This window comes from Lepidochelys kempii, chromosome 24 (genome assembly GCF_965140285.1).
Source record: "Lepidochelys kempii isolate rLepKem1 chromosome 24, rLepKem1.hap1, whole genome shotgun sequence".
Classification (NCBI taxonomy): Eukaryota; Metazoa; Chordata; order Testudines; family Cheloniidae; genus Lepidochelys; species Lepidochelys kempii.
This window is the reverse complement of record NC_136403.1, coordinates 17,590,321-17,608,408: the sequence shown is the minus strand read 5'-3', so window position 1 is coordinate 17,608,408 and position 18,088 is coordinate 17,590,321. Positions and strand designations below refer to the sequence as shown.

Sequence of the window (18,088 nt, the reverse complement as noted above, 5' to 3'; positions counted from 1 at the left end):
GCACGGCGGGGGCGGGCACGCCCAATGTGGGGGCACTGTTTAGAAACCAGCAGTCGCCAGACGCACACTGCCCCGCCCAGCCCTGTGCTGCCAGCGTGCCCCTTCCCTGTAGAGGTGGGTCCATGCCGCACCACGCAGCCCCCCCTGCCCAGCCCTCCCTGGACCCGCTATGCCCAGCACCCTCCCACACAAATGCACTGAATCCAGCCCCGCCCCCATCCTCAGCCCCACTGCAACTTCCCAGTACCCCACGCAGACCCCCCTGCCCAGGACCCCAACATGCATGGATCTCCCCCACTCCCACAGCCCAGTACCCTTCATTGGGGGTGGTTTTATTTCGTGGGCAGGAGAGCTCTCTCCTGCGTACCTTACAGAGCATGGCTGCAGCGGCACAGCTGTGGTGGTGTGAGGAAACCTGCCATAGTGTAGACGGAAATCCTCTCTTTTGTTAGGCTCAGTGAATTCAGGTACAAGCGATAAAGACAAAAATGATGACAAGCAAATAAAAGTAAATAAATATGCTTTCTAGCGGCTAAGACTTAACAAGTTACAGTCTGGGTTCAAGGTAGATTTCTTCCCACTTTGTCTTCTTCCAGCCATACCTGACCTTCTGTCTCTCCTCAAGCTTCCTGGGTGCCCCCACGCATCCCCCTCTATTTGAAAGACTCCCTATCCCAAGCCAGGGGCTCTGTATGCTTCCCATCCCCCTCCCATTAATATATCTTTTCTTTCTGTCTGTGAGATCAGTCATTAAGATGTCGACATGTTCCGTTCTGTTGGGAGAATGTTGTTTGTGGTGTAGCTGTAGCCACGTGGGTCCCAGGATATTAGAGAGACAAGGTGGGGGAGGGAATAGCTTTTATTGGACCAACTTCTGTCCGAGAGAGAGACGAGCTCCGGAGCTACCCAGGGCTCTTCTCCAGGTCTGGGGAAGGAGAGACTGGAGAGCTGTGAAGGTGTTAATAGGGCCATCAACTGGTTCTTGGATTTTGTCTACACCACACATTTACTTTGGTCTAACAACAGTGCTCGGGGAGGGGGGGTGAAAAAATCCCCTGAGAGACCTGGTTTATACCAATCTGACCCCCTGTGTAGACAGCAAGGAAATCGTCTGCCCTGACATAGCTGCTGCCTCTCACAGAGGTGGAGCCATGAAGCTGATGGGAGATCTCTCCTGTCAGCTGAGAGCATCTTCACCAGAAGCCTTACGGTGGTGCAGCTGCATCGGTGCCAGCCTGTAGTGTAGACCTGCCCTTACAGAGTTGGTTAAAGCTGCTTGGCCAGCTAACCAGTTGCCAAGGGCTCAGTGGGTACATCTACACTGCAACAAGACTCTAGGCCTCAGCCCTGACAAATTCAGAGCTGGAAACCAGTCTGTGTGTGAGGGTTGTTAATATAGATGTTAAGCTTACAAAAATATGTTCAGACTTTAGGAAATGCTTGTGAGTTGCTGCCTGCCTTAATTTCACTTGTAATGTCTGTATCCCCTGCTCTAGTGGTACTACTTGAGGGCTTTGTAAAACGTTTGCTCTGAAACCGTAAACCCAGCCAGGAAAGAAACCTCATCAAGAGTGAAATACTGGTTTGCCCCGGGAAGGGTTATCTCCTGCCCATCAGGAAGGCTTATTGGATCCAAACAGGCCATTGTGGGACATCATACACCAGTGATTCTCAACCAGGGGTACATGTACCCCTGGGGATACGCAGAGGTCTTCCAGGGGGTCCATCAACTCATCTAGGCATTTTCTAGTTTTACAACAGGCCACATAAAAAGCACGAGCGAAGTCAGTGCAAACTAAAAGTTCATACAGACCATGACGTGTTTACACGGCTCTATAGACTGTCCACTGAAATGTAAGTGCAATATTTGTATCCCAATGGATTTATTTTATAATTGTATGATAAAAATGAGAAAGACAGCAATTTTTCGGTAATAGTGCGCTTTGACAGCACTGTGATACTTTTGTATTTTTTGGTCTGATTTTGTAAGCAGGTCATTTTTAAGTGAGAGGAAACTTGGGGGCACACAAGACAAATCAAACTCCTGAAAGGGGAAGAGTCGTCTGGAAAGGTTGAGAGCCACTGTCATAAACCAAAGACTTTGTTGGTTGTTCCCCTGCACACCCATGAAGAGGGGAGGGGCAGAAGCGCTCATCCTGTCAGCTTAAACTCTGGGGGAAGGGAGGGACTAAAACTGCCAGACAAGAAAAATCATCATCTTTATGTGGCTTGAACTCTAAAAGTGCAAAAGAGCTACATAACACATGCAAAAGAATCCCAGGTTAGCCTGGGTTACCCTAAGGAGCGTATGGAGATGACCTATTACCACGGTTCCCACCCCGTGTGTGCATGTCTGTTTACCTGCGTTAATCTTGTAAATAAGGAATTCTTCTTTCCTTTTCTTAATGAATCAATTCTTAGTGAGTTTATTATAGGAGTGGCCACAAGCGTCATCTTTGGTGCGAGATCTAAAGTGCAATTGGCATGGTATAAGTGACGGGTCCTTTGGAACTGGGAGAAACCTAAATATTGCTAAGTATCCGAGGGGTGGCCGTGTTAGTCTGGATCTGTGAAAGCGGCAAAGGGTCCTGTGGCACCTTATAGACTAACAGACGTATTGGAGCATAAGCTTTCATGGGTGAATACCCACTTCTTCAGATGCTAAATATTGCTGTGATTTTTGGTGTAAGTGACCATCCATCACAAAGGCAGGCTTGCCTGGGTGGCAAAATCGAGCAGGGTACCCCAGGCGACTGTCTGTGACTCCATGATTGGGCTGTTATGGTGCCTGAGGAGTTTACACTTGATATTTGGTTTTTGTGAAATCGAAACAGACCTCACACCCAGTTTGGGGGGTTGTGCCCTATTTCTGGCAGTTTGCCCTGAGGTTGGTACCCATGCCCTTGAGTCTCTTCGGGCAGCGTGACAACATGATACCAAGTTCAGGCCTGGTCTACAGGCAAAAGTTGCACCACTTTAACCAAAATCCCTTTTTTAATTTGATTTAGTTAGACTAGAGCAAACCTCTGAGGACACCTTAAACTGGTGCCTTACATTTAGCTTAATTCATGTGTCATAGAGGTCTCAGCTCTGCTCCTTTGCATGAGTGGAAAGCTATGTGTGAATTATCCAGGTCCTTCCAAACTCTTGCTGATAAAACCTGTATTCTGCATATTACAAAAGAAATTGTTTTATAAAAATTTTTGAGCAGACTTAGAATCATAGAATCCTAGAAGTTCAGGGTTGGAAGGGACCTCAGGAGGTCATCTAGTCCCACCCCCTGCTCAAAGCAGGACCAATCCCAACTAAATCATCCCAGCCAGGGCTTTCTCAGGACTTCTCATTTGTCCTCTTAGTCTCTCTCTCTCTTTTTTTTAACAAAATTAAGTCTCTAGTTGCTGTGTCGACCTCACTCTTAAGTATAGACCAGGCGTAGATGCTGACAGGAGTTTTTGTAGGAACACTGCCTCCTCGAACGACGTTAGCTAAGCGCTCTTCCATTGGCACAGCTGCATCTACACATTGCAATGCTGGCTGTGGGGGGTGGGGTGGCTTTTTCACATCCCTGATTGAGACGGTAGTAAGATGTGGCCCTGAAACATAAACCCTTGGTATCAGAGGCCAGGTATGAGAGCTAAGGCCTGAGCTAAAGTAATGGTCAAGACTTTGCTAACATAAAGCAAAGTTAAGCTGTGAGCCAGAGGCAGACCCTGCTCGCAGAAGCTGGCAAGGAAAAGGCTGATGGTGCATAAAGATATGCTGTTGCACAAACATAGATCTAAAGTGTATTGGATACCAGGACGGTCTACAAATGATACAAGAACATTCTGATACCATCCACATAGACAACAAGGACAGGGGCAAAAGGCTAGTATGATGGAGAGAGTTGTTTTGTTCGAACCAACACGGACAAGGTGAGAGGCGGCACCTCACTGCGTAGAAGGGTGGTGCATAGTTACGGAAAGGGGTTGCACCTCGATACGCCAGGAACGTTGTGTAACTTGTTTGTACCTGTGTATAAGATACATCCCTGAGGGGGGGGTGTCTCTGTCCGGCCTAGGGGGCAGCGGAAAGTCCCGCCGCTGACTGAGCTGTGTCCATTGCCAGGGAGCACAAATTCATAGTATGCCCTGTCGAGTCTATGGGGAACTATCCCTGCACTTCGTTTGAGCAATAAACCTGGCCGACGTGCCTTCATACCTTACTAGAGCCTGTGGTCATTCGGGGTCTGCTGTGTCAGCGATCTGCGCAGAGCCGGGGCAGCACACGGGGGGAACGCGCACGCAGCCGACTGTTACCATCGCCCAACACGAGCTGAGTGCTGCACTGGTAACTTCTGACTACAGAGACCTCGCTACAGAGCACAGGTGCGACTCCGTGGGTGCTCCAGGGCCCAGCACCCACCGGCGGGCCCTGCCGATCAGCTCCTTCCTCTCCCTCGCGGTGCCCCCGGCTCGCCCACTGCAGGTCAGCTGTTCAGCAGCAGGCAAGATGCTCTGGGGGAAAGGAGGAGGAGCAGAGGGCAGGAAGAGGTGGAGTGAGGGTGGGGCACGCTGGGGGGAGGGGTCAGAAAGGAGCAGGAAGAGGCCGAGTGGGGGTGGGCCGTGGGGGAAGGGGTGGAGTGGGGGGCAGGGCCTGGGGCAGAGCAGGGGTCGAGCACCTCTGGGGAAACCAGAAGGTCGGGGCCTCTGCTACGGAATTAGGTCGGCGCAAGGCAACTTATGTCCACCTAAGCACGGGAGCGTCCACACTTACATTTCACGCCCGCCGACATAACATCCCTGCCACCCCAACGTAATGACTCCACCTCCACGAGCGGTGCAGAGTCAAGGTCGTTGTAGTTAGGTAGATGCAGTGACAGGATAGACACTGTGTTGCTCACATCCACGGTTACCCGCTGTCAGGAGCCGTCCCACCATGCCCCACTGTAGCAGATCGATGACTCACTGGCGCACCGCCTCCTGCTGGCCGGTGTCTCTCCCGCTCAGCGTCCCTCCCAGATCCCGGTGCCCCTGACCCTGGGGTTCTGCCCCACGGCAGTCCCCACGCTCTGGGTCTTCCCTCCCAGGGGAACCCCCAACCCTCTAAACCCACCTCGCCTCAGTGGCTACTGCCAGTCCTCATCTAGCCCCTGCTCACCGGGGCAGGCTGCAGACTGTCATGGCCGCTCATCACGGGCAAGGGGGTTGGACCAGCTGCCTCTGCCTGTCCCCGGGCTGCCCCTCTGCAGCCCCAGAACCACCTTAGGCCTTTAACTAGGCCTCAGCCTGGGGAGTTGCCAGGCTGGAGCACCCCAGCTCCTCTTCCTGCCCTTCCCCAGCCCTGCTCTGCCCAAGGTACCCTGTCTCCCAGGCAGCCAGGTCCTTCCCCCTCCAAGGCTGGAGGGAGACTGACCCAGCTCCTCCCTCAGCCCTTATATCAGGGCCAGCTGTGGCTGCTTCCCCCAATCAGCCGAGCTTTTTCCCCCGGAGCAGGGTAACTGCCCCGCTACACCCACTCTGACAGTGCAGTCGACAGACACGCCCGTAGCAAGGACGCACACAGCCGGCACAAGGAGCGAAGTGGAGACATGCCCCAGCAATGAACTTACTGCAGCGGCTGTTTGCCGACCGAAGCGAGGTTGAGTTTATTTTGTAGTGCAGACGCGGCTGTACATAGCTAAGTTGTAAGTGTAGACCAAGCCTAAGGTTGCAGAGAGCCTGAAACGCTTGCTGTGAGGTGTGAATTGCCCCGTTCATTCCCGTGGGCGCGAACTCAAACACTTGGGATGATCCTGAAGGGCCTCAGAGGGGGTGTCTATAATATACACCCACTTTCGGTTGCTCTGCCAGTGTCAAGGGGCTTTCAAGAGGCTTTAGTGTAACTGCAAATAAAGCTTTTAATGGCCACACTGTGAACTATTTCACTGCTCAACCCATGAAAGAAAGGAGAAAAGGGAACGCATTCTGAAGATCGACACCAGCCAAGCGCACGATGGATAGAACTAGTGTGTGTGTGTGAGTGAGAGAGAGACTCGGCTGGTGTGTGTAAGATGTATACATTAAGCTGTTTAAGTTTGTTGATTTTATTGCCTTATTGGGACCATATTGTTTACATCCTTGCCAAGCCAGGTGCCTGAATTACCCTGATGCTCTCAAAGCTAACCTGAAAGCTGTAATGTTGCTATCGGGGTAAACCCAGGACAAACAGCTACAAAAGGGGGGTAGTAATTAGTCCCAGGGGATTAAAAGGCCCCTCCCTATCCACTGAGGAGAGAGAACCAGGGGGCAATAAGGTTCAGCTGGGAAAGGGGTGGCTAGGGAAGCGATTCGGTTCGGCTGACTCCAACTGCTTGGGACCTTTTAAACCCCTCCCCTGGTGGAAGGAGGGGGAGAGTGAGGGGAGCCGGGAAGGGCTAGTAGGCTGTTTGCAGCAAGACACCAGACCTTCCCAGTAGGGAGGCTGCACTCACTCCCCAGGAGGGAAGGAAAACAGGCCCAAGGGACTGACTGAGGAGAGGAGTAGCAGGACCCTGTGCCACCTATAAGGATTTGCCTTGCCCCAAACCTGAGCCTCCAAGGCTAAAAAGGACGGAGCCTGCTGAGGCGAGCAAGGTATTTTGCCAGACTGTGCACAGCAAAGTTCTTGTAAGTCTTGCTGGGAATCTCCCCCTGTAATGAGACATTCTCACTTGCCCTTGGCAACTGGCCAATTCACACCAACTCCAGGATGGGGGGAATCAAAGGCTGTATACGCTGTGTGGGTGTATTGTATTGGAGATAGCAATTTCTCGCACTACACTGGCTGTGGGGAGGCGGGAGGGGGTCCCAGATGGATCAGGGCTCCTCCATCCGAGGGGACGGGGGTCTCGGGTCTTTGGCCGTGGGAGGGGTGGGGGGGCAGGTAGAAGGGGCGGAGCTGGGGCTAGTCTCCCTGAAATGGGGGCTCCACCCCCGGCCCATGCAGGGATTGTATGTAATTCCATGGAAGAGGGGAACCACAGTGCCTTTGGGATCTAAGAACATTGGGGTGGAGGATTATTAGGTGAATTCGCTCTGGTTGCACAATCTCCCGAGAGCTCTAGTCCTTCCTGGGAAGGGTTGGGAGGACTTGGCCTATTCCTGGGGGTTCCTGTTCTGCGCTAACAGCTGTGATGAACTTGTAACCACAGAAAACCCCCGATGGGGGGTTGCAGGACTGATCAGCTACCAGGGCCCTGCTGAGACTGTGGGTGAGCTCTGGGGAGATTATTAGCGCGGGCACTTTTATTGTGTTGAATGTGTTTTCTCTGCTATGCTTTCACCTTAAGGATAAATGTGCTGACTTAGAATCAGCTGGGGGCTAAGTTACACCTGATGAAGCACAGAGGATGCTGGGCAGCAGTCAGCATGGTTGGCAAACAATGCTGTAGGTGGACTAGACCTGCATCTCAAGCCTTTGAGAGGTACCAGACAGTACGGCGCATGGCAAACGTCTGTAGTGTAGACAAGGCCTAAGATTTTCTGCTCACCACACACTTACTTCCGTGCATGCGATCCAGCACTGCCCCGTCCACCAGCCCTGAATTAATGCAGTCTTCTGTGAGTGACGAGGTTCGGAAACACAAACGCTCAGTCCCGAAAGATGCCTGTTTAGTGGAGTATAAAGCAAGTCTGACGAGGGGAACACACAGGCTAGTGAACAGACACACTGTATTCGCGTCTTGCTAACCTACGGTGAGCAGGCTAAGCAATTACCTTTTAAAGGTATAAACCATCAGCTCTCGCCCGGTTTGTAATGCTATTGCTTGAAATGACTGGCTCGGGAAGTGGGGAATGGGAAATGAGGCCTTTTCCCTCCACGAGGCGCCAGCCCCAATCTGGCCCCAGGTGGGGACTGGCTGGCTCAGGGTGCAGAGGGAGGTGTAACACAGACCGAACAGCGAGTGAGGGACTCAGACCCATTTCCTAGCCGGGAGACCTACAGCATTAATAACGATACACATGGTGTTTCTATCAGCAACCGTCTTCTCGAGGTCCCCAGGCTAGTCTGGCAGGAGGCTTGGGACAGAGGAGAACAGCACGAGGGTGCAGAAATTTGCACGCCCCTGGCTCTGCCCCCACTGTGCAAAGGCGTCCCTAAGGCTGCGGGGAAAGCAGCAGCAGCTCCCGCAGCGACCACACAGGTGGCTCAGCTGCCAGGCCCAGATTTCTCGTCCCGTAACGCTGCCGCTGAGCTGAGATGCCAGGACCTGGGCAGCCCCCCGGGAACGCCCCGTCCCAGGCGGCACGGAGCCTGCTGCTGAGTGGTGAACAAGGAAGCAGAGCTAAAAGACTGAGAGGAAGTGAGGCATGCGGTTTTTTTTTAGCCCACTAGCCTTGGAGTGAGGAGACGCAGGGTGTGTTTCTGGCCTGCTTGGGGTCTCGCTCTGTGCCTCCATTTCCCCTCCCACCTTGTGTCTCTTTGTAAACTCTTAGGGGCAGGGACTGTCTCTGGCTGTGTGTCTGGGCAGCGCCCGGCCCGACGGGACCCTGATCCCAGCTGGGGTCTCCAGTAAGTGTTGCTGTAATATAAATAGACAGGAAAAGAAACAATACAAGAACGAAAGAACTGTGAGCAGGAAAGTAGAACAGGGCCAGCTGCCTGGGCTGGGAATACACGAAGGACTCAGGCTCTCTGCCAGCATCTTTCCCACACACCTAAATTCAATCATTTCACTATTCATCCGTTGACCCGGGTTTATGATGCTGGTTCTTCCAATCTAAGCCCGTCTTGTGTGACAATCTTAGCCCAGTTCCAGTGTCCAGTGGAAGCTGGTGGAGTTATGTGCTGGAGGATTACACCAGGGGAGCTCCAAAAGGAAGGACCAGAACAGGGACAAGAACAGCAGAATAAGCACATGGTGCTCGTGAAGTGTGTGCCCTGAAAATTATGGTCCTGGAAATCCTTCCTCATTTGAGTTGTCTCGTTAGCTTTCCCTGTTGTCATATGGACTGAGCTTCTGTAGGATTCTTTGGGCATCTTCAGCAGCACTGTTGAGAGAGGTTTTCAGCAGGATATACGTGGTAGCCAATGAAATTCCACCAGCCCCCAGGAATCCTACTGCTGCAACTCCTCCAGACAGCTTGAATCCTAGCACCTGTAAAGGACACAGAGACAAACCAGCTCCTGTGAATATGCCGCACCCAACCGAGGACAGGAGCTGCAAGACCACATTAATTCTAATTTCCTTGGCCAGCTGGGGCTTCATAATGGCCTTCAGCTCTTCCGCTGGTTTGCCAAATTGCCTTGTGAGAGCCGTGAAGGAGACATCATCCAGGCCAAAGACCAGGCAGTGGTATCTCATGACTATCAGCAGGATGGTTATGCCAAGAATGGTGGAGATACCGGGTATGTGAATAACCGTGATAAGAGAGGACACAAGGGCTATTTTCCAGATCTGCTTCTGCAGGGCTTCCTTTTTCTTTTGCAAGATTTGCGGAGAGGTGTTGGGCAGGGCTAGTATCAAAGCCCTTTTCTTGGCACCTGGGAGTGCTTTCTCCATGCTGTCTCGCAGGCGGGGAAAATCGTACTTGTCTAATTCAAATGCGGAAAGGAGGAAAACCTCAGGATTGATCATCTCTCCCTCTCCCAGGCACCTGATGCAGTGGTTATGGATGTCATGCAGTATATTTTCCTCATCATAGGTGGAGGGCCGGCTACGTTTGGCAGAATCCAAATCTGCATCCACCTTGGAGCGCACAAAGTAACACATCTTCCCTGCCTTCTGGATCTCCCGGGCCAGCTCAGCATGCTTACGTGTGAATCCCTCTAAACCCATGATGACGAAGAAGTCGTAGTGGACAAATTTCACCGGCTGGAGACATGGCTGAAAATCTATTGGCAGTCTCCAGAAAGTCACACTTGGGTGTTTGGGATGCTGATAAGCTTTTGGCTCCATCATCATTTCTTCCTCCCCGAGTGGGGCAGCACCTTCGTCTTCATCACATAGCCCCCGCATGGCATTAATGAAGGACAGTTTCCCACAGCCTAGCTCTCCCATGATGGCGATGTTTAACTTGGTGTACTCCAAAGCCTTCTGCTGCATTATAGAAATCAATGTAGGTACTATTTGAACTCCAGGAGCAGCCCTTGGTTCTCCCCTGTCTTTGGCAGTCTGTCCCTGAAAACACAAAAACCCAGACCAAATATTGATCATGTATTCTCAAGGGCAACATTTATAATGTAATCAGCTCACAGGAGAACCACAGCAGGCTGGAAGCGTATTTGCAACAAGCTGCAGTTAAATTGAACAAATCGCTGGTGGGAAGGGGACTGAGGACACTTTGTCCTTCTTCTTCCCCCACCCCTATACACATCAGACCTTCAAAGGTCCCTCACCAGGACCAGTGAGAAGTGGCAGCACTATCATAAAGGTGTATGTCCAGCCCCCTTTCTGCAAGGAAGGTGTGAGAAACATTCGCAGAGGATCCTTTCTGAGCATGCAGCCCAGATGCACAACTGGAATCTGATAATCTCTGCCTGTTTTGGGGACCCAGGGCAGTTTTGGAGAAGACATACCAAAGTTACACTGTAGCAGGGTGGTCACCCTGCTCTGGCTCTGAAAGGGTTAAAAGCCAGCCCTTGGAGAGGGCTAGGGCTGGGAGCCAATCAGAAAAGTCGGAGAGGCAGCCAATCAGGGCCAGTCTGGGCCCTATAAAAGAGCTGCAGGGGCAGGAGGTAGGCAGTCTTGCTCTAGCTTTGGAGAGAGGTGGAGCTAGCTGCCTGAAGGAGTGAAAGGTACCTTTGACAGAGCAGTGCTGGGGAAGGGGCAGGCTGAGCTGGGGAGCTCAGGCCTGGCAACCTCCCAGGCTGAGGCCGGCCAAAAAGACCTAGGGAAGTACTGGGGCTGCAGGGAAAGGCAGCAGGTCCAACACCCTTGCCAGTGATGAGTGGCCTTTACAGACTGCAGTTTGCCCCAGAGAAAGGGGGCTAGATGACGACTGGCAGGAGCCACTGAGGCAAGGTGGGCATGGGAGAGGGGGTTCCCCTAGGAGGGGAGACCTAGAGTGTGGGGGTACTGCTGTGGGCAGAACCCAAAGTTAAAGGGCACTGGGGTCTGGGAGGGACATGGGGCCTGAAGCAGGCAAGACACCAGCTAGCAGGGAGTGCTCTGAGGTTGATGAACTAATTCCCAGATGACCAGCAGGAGGCATAGCACCGGTGAGTCTGCGATCTGCTACATACACCTTCACAACTTTCAAACAGCTGGTGCAATTGTCTTCAGAATTGGCTTGATCTTTAGAGCACCAAGGATCTACCAAACAAGTTAGGTTTCATATTTCTGGCTTCAGTAAGTGTGAGTTAAGTATGAGCAGAAACTTTCTGAGTCGAGTGTCTGTGAGCTGGTTACACAGTTTGCAAAATCAGGTTAAGGAGCAGTTTGCAAGGCCAGTAGGAAAATGCAGCCCCTATTTGTTAGCTGGGGCACCTGTGATGAGAACTTTCAGGGCCAGGTCCTCAACTCCTGCTCTGGTTGGAAATCTGACCTAGAAAGGTAGCAGGTGGTGTGGGAGTGAGCTGGCTTCTGGTACAAGGGTCCTGTAAAGCTGGCCTAACTGGCTCTCTGCCACTGACATCTGCATGGTGCTCTGGGAAGATGTATACTGGAGGTTAGAAGAGGCTTTGGAAGTGGATTAGGCTAGCTCCAAATAAAGCACTCTTTGTCCAGAATAAGAGCGTTCACACAGGGAGTTAATCAGGAATGGTTAGTCAGAAATAATGCCCTGTGTAGGCAAGCCCTTAATCCACTTTGGACAAAAGAAAAAGGCACTCTCATTCTGGAATAAGAACATCCCCTTATGGTGTTGTTCTGGAATAGTTACTCTGCTTTAAATTCACACTTTACCTTATTCCGGATTACCTTTCATGTGTAAACAAGCCCTTAAATAAAGCAAATGTGAAGTCTCTGTGCCAAGAGGCTTTGAGTTGTGACGAAAGAAAACATGAGAGTCTTCAAAACCACAATCCTGATCCCTTTTTCCACGTTTGCCTGACAAATGAATAATTTCAAACGGGCAGCACGGCCGTGTGAAATCCAAAGAGAGAGACCTAGTGACCCAGCCTCCTCCCCTCGAACTAACAACCTCACACACAAACGAAGAAGGGACACAAAATGTCTGGAGCCATACCGGGGAGGAATGTGCAGGTGGACTGTGCGTGGGATTGGCCTCTCCTGGCTCCACAGAGGTCAACGGGGATGCCCGGAGTAGATGACTTCTCTCCTCTTTGTCTTTTTTATGGTCAGACACAGTCTGTTGGGACTCACTGCGAGGCGACTTTTTGTTCAGCAGCAGTTTCCGCAAGGAAGGATAATACATTCGAAGGAGAGCAAATGCTAATATCACCAGTAATACTCCCAGATCAATCAACCACAGACCATACAGTGTTGGTGGGCTCTGGACAAGCTCAGCAGCTGGAAAACACAAAATAAACCCAATGGGATGCAGCATGAGATACCTGAAATTCCCCAGGGGCACATGAGGAGGGAGTTAGACATGTCCAACAAACAGAAGCCGGAGGCTCTCAGGCATTTCCCTAGCGTGGATCACAGCTTCCTAGAGAGAGCGTGTCATGGACACCCGCCCTTCCACAGACCCCACTCCCCTTCCCATTTGCCATCACTCAACCTCACCTCCCACCTCACTGGTTATCGCCTAGACCCCCCCCCGCCCTCCTCTGCACACAGCTCCACTCCCTGCCGAGTGGAGCAGTTCCTAGCGGCCCAGCTGCCCGGACCCTGGGACTTGTGCGGTGCCCTAAGAGAGGAGCCCTACCCTTCTCCACAGCCACTCTCATCCGCACGGAAAACCTGCCCAGTTCGGGCTTGACGTGGCAGGTGTAGACCCCGTCATCCTCCAGCTGGACGTTCTTGAGTCTCAGGGACGCGTTTCCCTCATGGAATCTCTCTGGATACAGCTGGGTCCGGCCCCGGTAAGCCTCATCCTGTGTTTCCAATGGGTCCAGCTGAGAGCAGTAGCTGTGAACCAGGAGATCCGGTCCCTCCTCTTCTTCCCTCTTCCAGGTGATGTTCAGTGGCTGGTGGTTTAACTCGGATTGGAAGGAGCAATTCAGGATGATGTCCTCCCCTGTCTGAACTATGATGGGCCTTTCTGTTTCACTGTCACCTGAGAGGGAAACAAACATCCAAACAGAAGGGGGGAGTTAGGGCCCGAGCCTGGGACTCCAGAATCCTGACTTAATTCCCTGCTCAACCACAAAACCCCTGGGTGAACTTGGACAAGACACTAAATCGCCCTGTGCCTCGGTTTCCGCATTTGTACAATGGGAACAACAGCCCTGTCCTACTAAACAGAGGCCCTGTGAGGAGGAGTACATTAAACTTTGAGAAACGGCTAGATCCTATGGAAATGGAAGAGTGATAAGTGCCTACAATCAAATCCTCATTTTTCCCCCAAATTTTTTTCACCCATTTTTCCTGAAATGTAGAAATTACGTACACAGAACATATCCATGGGGGTTGGATTGAACTGGCTCATGGCCCCTTAGACTTCCCCTGGTGCCAGCCTTGTTCAGGTCCAGAATCTAAAATCTCATTTTAAGAACATGTCACACTCTAGCCTTTATGGTTGTGAAACTTATCCAAAAGTAGAGGTGGCATGATTACCATCTATAAGCACCTTCACAGGGAGAAAATACCAAGCACTAACGGGCTCGTTAATCTAGCAGAGACAGGCAGACCACGAACCAATGGCTGCCGGTATCTGCCGAGAGCCTGAAACAATCTCTTTGAGAAGCAGGAGCTGCACTGAATGTTACCCATTTCTCCTCACCACATAAAACCTGCATGGAAAATCATACGGCTAGATGGCGCTTTAAGTCACACTGCAGGGGGAGTTCTCCTTCCCCTGCCTGGGAGGTGACAGGTAGAACAGAAAGCAGACAAGATGAAGGCCAGACGAGTGTGGCATTTTTGGTGGATACACTGGCTTTGCAATGAGGCACCCATTTGCCCTGCTGGGTGATCACATGGTACACCGGGCCTGGAGCGATTGTCACGGGTGCTATGATCGGGGTACAGGAAGAGGAACCGTACTTAGCACTGTAAGTGAAATCTTCTGGGACCAGTTTCCCAGCTCACAGGTGACGCTGCAGAGGTAGGATCCCTCATCGTGGAGGCGAACGTCACTGAGTCTCAGGGATGCGTTTCCCTGGGGGAATTCCTGTGGATATAGCTGCGTTCGGCCCCTATAAGCCTCTTCCTGTCCCTCCAGCCAGTTCATCTTCAGATGGAATTTGTGAACCAGGAAATCCTGGCCCTGGGCACCTTCCTTTGTCCAGGTGATGCTCAATCGATAGAAGTTTATCTTAAATTTGGAAGGGAAGATGCAGGTCAGGGTGACGTCTTTCCCGTACTGAGCTGTGATGGCTGTCTCCTCTCCAGCAACCCCTTAAAGGAAAGTGAAGATCAGCATCAGAGTCCTTCGTCCTCCAACCTCCACCATGACCCCCGAATCTTTTTCAGATTCGCTGCTCCCCAGGAGAGAGACCCCCCAGCCTGTAAGTTGGGCCGACATGTTTTGAATACTAAGGAGGGAGCAAAGAAGTGTTAAACTGCTACCTTAATAGTTGGCCAACCTCCTAGGCTTACAGCTTTCTGAAGGCCAGATCTTGTATGTACACCAAACCTTGTCTTTTTGGAGGGTGTAAAGCTAGTTACAGGAATGCTTTTGTAACAATGTATTGGCTAATAAATAGAGGAAAAAAAGAAATGAGAAGGTGGTATGTTCCAAACTGATTAAAAGATGTACTTTTTCATGGAACAGTGAACATGTGGAACTCCCTGCCACATGATGTCATTGAGCCCAGGAGCTTGACAAGATCTAAACAGGGATTGGATGGTTAGCTGGATAACAAGGAGATTCAGAGTTAGAGGACTTAATGCTAACATACATTTTGGAAGTGAGACTGAACCTCACGCTTAAGCCAATCTCGAGTTATAAAAGATTAGCATGAGACCTGATGAGTTGGGCAGACCATCCACAGCTCTGTGTGTGTGTGTGTATACTGTGTATTTATATATAATTAGTACAAGTTTTAAACAGACGATTGAATACTGTACACAGCAATGATTGTGAAGCTTGGTTGAGGTGGTGGAGTCAGAGGGTGGGATATTTCCGCGGGAATGCCTTTCTGCTGAATGATGAATTAGCACTGGGCTGAGCCCTCAAGGGTTAACACGGTGTTGTTAATGTAGACTTGCACTCTACAAAGCAGCACGAACGGAGGGAGGAGACACAGCAGGGCAGTGGCTACAAACATTCACTGTGGAAACTGAACGTGATGATGAACCCAGGCTATCCCACTGGAACACACCACTCCCTCCACTTTCCAAAGTGCTGGGGGGGGGGGGGGTGTGAGAGAGAGAGACGCGCATTGCCCCTTTAAGTACGCTGACCCCACTCTAAGTCCATTGCCTTTTTAAGTAGATCAGCAAGTTGAGACAGGTTTCAGAGGAGCAGCCGTGTTAGTCTGTATTTGCAAAAAGAACAGGAGGACTTGTGGCACCTTAGAGACGGACCAATTTATTTGAGCATGAGCTTTCATGAGCTACAGCTCACTTCATCGGATGCATTCCAGAAGCTGCGGCCAGCAAGCTCCCTCTGTCCCGAGCCCTGTCATGTCCTCCTCCGCTCTTTGCAGATGGGGTAAAGGAGCGGGGAGAGGGGGATACCCTGACATTAGCAGCCCTCCCCACCCCCCTTTGCACAGCAAGCAGGAGGCTCCCGGGAGCAGCTCCAAGGCAGAGGGCAGGAGCAGCACACGGCAGCGGGGGCGGGGGGAGGGACAGGTGAACTGCCGGCAATTGATAGTCTGGGAGGCTGCTGGACAGGGAGCTTAGGGGGGCTGATGGGGGGGCTGCCGGCCCATCCTGGTTCCAAGCCCCCACCAGCTCGCTCCAAGGGGCTGCTCTTCCTGCAAGCAGTAGCCAAAGCAGGCGGCTGCCAAACGACATTAGAAGGGAGCATTCCGCAACTTTAAACGAGCATGTTCCCTAATTGACCAGCGACTTAACGTTAACAGGATGCCATTGAGTGAGGAGTTCCTGTAATAATGCACAGCACTGAGCACAACGGGGCCAGGGGCCAGGAGTGGGGTTCTTGTGTGTTACCGTGATACACCTAATAAACAGCATCAGAACGTACCGCACCGAGCAAAGTGGGGTCCTGGGTTGTGACGGGGGCTTCTGGGCACTGAAGTCGTTATCACCAGCATCATGACTCCTCAATAAGACAGAGGCGAGCAGAGCCGGAATACTTACCGCAGAGAGTCCACAGCACAATCGCGTGAAGTGAGCAAACAAGACTGACTCGCGCCATGGCATGGAGCAGCCTGCGTCTACCAGCGAAGGCAGGACAGTCTGTGAAGGGCTGGCTCCTGCCCCAGGCGATCCGCTGAACATCAGGAACGAAGGCACAGGGTGCGATTCCCCTCTCGCTCACCCCGGTAGCGCTCAGGCGTAACTCCCGGCTGGTTCCAATCTCTCATATCCTATGTAATTTAATAGCCAGGAAAGCAAAGGGGTGGAAGGATTTGGCAGGATGCTGTGGAAATGCCTTTAACAAATGCAGACCTGGTTTCTCATTAATGCTAACCCCCCCTTTTCCCTGGTGTAAATGACATTGAATGCAATTCCATAGCAGGAATCCAATTCTCTCCGGCATCCCAGGGGAAGCCGAAATGCAGCACCACCCCTCTAGAGCAGCAGCTCTCCGCCTTCCCAAACTACTGTCCCCCTTTCAGGAGTCTGACTTGTCTTGTGTACCCCCAAGGTTCACCTCACTTAAAAACAACTTGCTGACAAAATCAGGCATAAAAGTACAAGTGTCCCAGCCACACTATTACTGACAAAGTGTTTCCTTTCTCGCTGTTGCCATATAATTATAAAATAAATCGATTGGGATATAAATATTGTACTTACATTTTCAGTGGACAGTGTATAGAGCAGTGTAAACAAGTCATGGTCTGTATGAAATTTTAGTTTGCACTGACTTCGCCAGGATTTTTTATGTAGCCTGTTGTAAACCGAGGCAAATATCTAGCTGAGTTGATGTACCCCCTGGAAGACCTCTGGTTACCCCCAGGGATACACGTACCCCTGCTTGAGAACCACTGGCCTAGAGAAAGGGGATTGTTTTCTATTACAAATAGAAAATGGAGGGGGGGGGGCATGTTTCTGTGCTGGGAACTGAGGGCTTGTGCCTCTCCCAGAGAAAGTGTACTTCCGATCAGACCGGAGAGCCTCCCCCATGGCCACATGCTGCCCAGCGTCCTGCAACGAGTGGCCTGACCCTGGCTAACTCGATGGCCCGTGTGGAGCATTAGGAGCAGAGCCCAGCTCTGTGCCATTATTCATCGGTATGTGGCGTTCAGGACACCTAAAATGGCTGCTCCTCAGCAGCTGGTACAGTGCCTCTTTGGCCTTCAAATAACCAGTCGCCAACAAAACAAGGCCCAAAGCCAAGAAAGGCCACTTACCAGCTTCCCTCCCGGGAGCCTCTGGTGCCCCGACTCTGCAAAGAGCTTAGAGTGATTTGTGTTCGGTTTCCTATCGCTCTCATGGCCTCTCTGCCACCGACGCCGAGCAGGGTGAATGATCTGGAAAGTGAAAGCAACCGGCAGGGGTTTTTTTTTTCCTGTTTGCTTTGAAAGCAGTGAGCAAACGAGCCGGGAAGCTGACCTGCACCAAGAATCCTGAATGTCACAGACGGTGGGAGATTGGGGCAGGTCTGCACTAGAAATGGACATCGGCATGGCTGTACCCCCTAGAGTATCTGGGGAGACGCTCTAAGCCAACGGGAGAGAGCTCTCCCCATCTGCTTCGTAACTCCACCTCCGTAAGAGACACTCTCCCATCCACATACAGCTGTCTACACTGCGGGTGTGGGGATTTGTCACACCTCCCAACCCCCCTGAGTGTAAGTGTGTAGTGCAGCCCTGGCCAAAGAGCTGAAGGTGACGCTGCCAAATTTCCTGGGAGGACGCTCTTTGACTCTTGCCAGAGGGTTGACGCGTGCCCTGATGGGGTCCCCTGGCAGAGAGCTGGGTTAGCTTGGCAGGAACTGGTCAG

The 18,088-nt window shown here is 51.7% G+C and overlaps 1 protein-coding gene across 4 annotated transcripts; it reads right to left on the bottom strand.

Moving 5' to 3' along the window:
• Nucleotides 1-5,092: 5,092 nt before the first annotated feature.
• Nucleotides 5,093-17,839, bottom strand: LOC140902444 (interferon-inducible GTPase 5-like). 4 transcript variants are annotated; one of them, XM_073322523.2, is made up of 6 exons: nt 17,497-17,839; nt 16,280-17,135; nt 14,054-14,407; nt 12,774-13,124; nt 12,129-12,412; nt 5,093-10,120 (listed from the first exon to the last, which is right to left on the bottom strand). In XM_073322523.2, the coding sequence occupies exons 2-6, from the start codon at nt 16,335-16,337 to the stop codon at nt 8,927-8,929; spliced, it is 2,241 nt and encodes a 746-aa protein (XP_073178624.1). In that variant the 5' UTR covers nt 16,338-17,135; nt 17,497-17,839; the 3' UTR covers nt 5,093-8,926. The 4 variants fall into 4 exon arrangements, with proteins under 4 accessions (XP_073178624.1, XP_073178625.1, XP_073178626.1 ...); XM_073322524.2 differs by having other exon boundaries at nt 16,280-16,509; XM_073322525.2 differs by lacking the exon at nt 17,497-17,839 and having other exon boundaries at nt 16,280-16,509; nt 16,940-17,463.
• Nucleotides 17,840-18,088: the final 249 nt, after the last annotated feature.

Bases quoted from the DNA above. Each gene is read 5' to 3' on its own strand.
- LOC140902444 (XM_073322523.2), bottom strand. From the start codon at position 16,337: ATGGCGCGAGTCAGTCTTGTTTGCTCACTTCACGCGATTGTGCTGTGG. The intron at 14,408-16,279 runs GTAAGTATTCCG...CTTTCCTTTAAG, and splicing joins TGTGCTGTGGACTCTCTGCG to GGGTTGCTGGAGAGGAGACA. The intron at 12,413-12,773 runs GTAGGGCTCCTC...TGTGTTTTCCAG, and splicing joins GAGAGTGGCTGTGGAGAAGG to CTGCTGAGCTTGTCCAGAGC.